We start from the raw sequence: 2,829 nt of genomic DNA, 5'->3' as shown, positions 1-2,829 counted from the left end.
TCCCTTGCCTTGGAAGCCCCTTGCTGGGGTGGCCTTAAGTCGGAAACTCAGCAGGGTCTGTACTTGGAAGGGAGACCACCAAGGAAGGCTCTGCAGAGGAAGGCAAGGGCAAACCACCTCTGCCTCTCCCTTGCCTTGAAAGCCCCTTGCTGGGGTGGCCACAAGTTAGTTGCAACTTGACAGAACCTACACATATAAGGGCCTTTCGAGCCAATTCCAGTGGCCAAGATCCAGGACTGGACCCAGAAGCACCCACGCCCAAGTTCTGCAGGAAGGGGAGGACCATGCTACTGACATTCTCACGTGCTCCCATGCCAAGCAACGGACGGGGCTTTTTCCAAAGCAGACGCAACCAAAGCCAAGCTGTGCCAGGTGCAAAATCCGCACACTCAGCCTCACCATGAGCAGAACGGGCTCCTACCTGGTCGTCCGACACCTGTTCCAGCCAGAGGTGGGTCCGATTGAAGATCTGCATGCGGGTGTATCCGTAGTCCTCAATCCGCACCGCACTCCATTCTCGTGGCTCGGGGACAAAGGGGTCCAGCCGTTCTTGACAACCCTGCGTGGGGGGAGGGATTCAGAGGCAGTTTGGTGTGTAGTGGGGTTAGGAGCGCGGACTCTAATCTGGGAGAAGCGGGTGTGATTCCTCCGCTCCTCCACATGCAGCTGCTGGTGTGACCTTGGGTCAGTCACAAGTTCTCTCAGAGCTGTTCTCTCAAGGGCAGTCCGCGGGAGAGCTCTCTCAGCGCCACCTACCTCCCAGGGTGTCTGTTGTGGGGAGGGGAAGGGAAAGGAGTTTGTAAGCCTGAGACTCCTTCCGGTAGTGAAGGGCGGGGTATAAATCCAATCTCTTCTTCTTCATCTCTTTTCCCCCTGAGAGTTTCCTGAAGTAGCGTCCCACTGGTAGCCCACAGATACGAACAGCCACCCCTCCCACACCCCAACTTCCCGTTCTTTCCGCTTGGGCAACAAAGGCAGGCCCCCTCCCCCCTGCTCGTCTCCCGTGTGTGGATGCTGGCTACGACAAAGAAAAGGAACTCTGTGGACTCTCAGAGGCACTCTCACACTACTTGACGTGCCAAAGAAAGGGCACCTTTACGCCCAAAGAATCCCACCCACCCTTGAAAATAGTTTTATTTAACACGGCATTTGACTTGGTTGAGCTTTTTATGTATTGGCAAGAGGAGTTTTAACATTATGACTTCTTATGGGTGAGGCACATGGGGGAGAAAGGCCAGGTATAAAGTAGGTAAGTAAATAAATACTGAACTTGAATCCAGCTGTTTTCCTGAGAGCCAGTTTGGTGTAGTGGTTAGGGGCGCGGACTCTAATCTGGGAGAACCGGGTTTGATTCCCCACTCCTCCACATGCAGCTGCCGGTGTGACCTTGGGTCAGTCACAGGTTATTTTTAGAGCTGTTCTCTCAAGGGCAAGCTCTCTCAGCCCCACCTACCTCACAGGGTGTCCACTGTGGGGAAAGGAAGGGAGACTGTAAGCTACTCTGAGACTCCTTGGGGTAGCGAAGGGAGGGGTATAAAGCCAATCTCTTCTTCTTCTTTGATGTATTATTTGAGAGCCTGTTTGCTGCAGTGGTTAAGTGCGGGGACTCTAATCTGGGAGAACTGGGTTTGATTCCCCACTCTTCCACATGCAGCTGCCGGTGTGACCTTGGGTCAGTCTCAAGTTCTCTCAGAGCTGTTTCTCTCAAGGGCAGTTCTTGAAAGAGCTCTCTCAGCCCCGCCTGCCTCACAGGGTGTCTGTTGTGGGGAGGGGAAGGGAAAGGAGATTGTAAACCGCTGGGGCATAAATCCAATCTCCTCCTCCTCCATCTTTTCAGAGCTCTCTCAGCCCCACCCACCTCACAGGGTGTCTGCTGTGGGGAGGGGAAGGGAAAGGGGATTGTGAGCTGCTCTGAGACTCCTTTGGGAAGTGAAGGGCGGGGTATAAAACCAACTATTATTATTATTTATATTTTAAACCACCTCAAGTTCCACAAGGCAAAAAGGGGGTTAATACATGCTTAAATAAGTAAATTAATAAAACAAACAAGATCTCTCACTTACAGCTGACCCGGTGATAATATGCACAGGGGCACCAGGATTTGTATACGGGGCCTCGATGCTGCCGTTATACACCTGGACGGAGACGGAAAGAGAAGATCGCTTGAGAGGGGATGAGGAACGGCAGAGACTCCGCAGTGCTGACAGGCCACGGAGTCCACCTTCCACCCCCGTGGCCATTTCCTCCAGAGGAACTGACCTCTGTGATCTGGAGAGTTGTAATCCCAGGAGATCTCCAGCCGGCACCTGGAGGCTGGCAAACCCAAAGTGGACAGGGAGACACGCAGGGGCAAAAGGGCTTGGGAGGGTGAGGCAACACAGGACCCCCCTCCCCCAGCTCACGGCCCATCGCCCTGGGGGATCAGAGCCGCTTGCTCACTCTTATCAGCTCCCAGGGCTTGGAAAGGGCAATTCCGCCCCACCCCTCCTTCCCTCCCTCAGTCCCTGCAGATTCCACACATTCCAAGACCCCTTTGAAAGGGGGCTGCACTGCCGGAGGGAGACCCCCCCCCAAAGCCTCTGACTGCAGAAACCACCCCACCCCACCCCCCATCAGGGAGATTTCGGGACAGCCTCCTTTGGAACCTCCGGGGGCTCCTCCCGGTCCGGAATCACCTTGTAGTCGTAGACGGGCCAGAGTCTCTCGTAGGAGTGTTCGTGGGCCCACAACTCCAGGTCGACCCCTAGCAGGGAGAGAAGAGACGAGAGAACGAGAGAACGCTCAGTTAAATCCCCCCCCCCATACTGGAAGGCCGAAACGCAGGCACAG

General features: G+C 54.9%; 1 protein-coding gene across 1 annotated transcript in view; it reads right to left on the bottom strand.

Annotated features, from left to right (window-relative positions):
- LOC107116363 (serine/threonine-protein kinase PAK 4-like) overlaps positions 1-2,829 on the bottom strand; it is a 106,039-nt gene that overhangs the window by 99,629 nt on the left and 3,581 nt on the right. Inside the window, exons 2-4 of the mRNA XM_015418261.1 lie at positions 2,676-2,743; positions 2,064-2,135; positions 422-559 (exon numbers count right to left, since the gene is read on the bottom strand). Coding sequence (XP_015273747.1) covers positions 422-559; positions 2,064-2,135; positions 2,676-2,743 — 278 coding nt within the window. The remainder of the gene's footprint in view (positions 1-421; positions 560-2,063; positions 2,136-2,675; positions 2,744-2,829) is intronic.

This window comes from Gekko japonicus, unplaced genomic scaffold (assembly GCF_001447785.1).
Source record: "Gekko japonicus isolate JY-2015 unplaced genomic scaffold, Gekko_japonicus_V1.1 scaffold3782, whole genome shotgun sequence".
In the NCBI taxonomy this organism is placed as follows: Eukaryota; Metazoa; Chordata; class Lepidosauria; order Squamata; family Gekkonidae; genus Gekko; species Gekko japonicus.
Note: the sequence above shows the minus strand (reverse complement) of the source record. Positions and strands in the feature narration are given on the sequence as shown.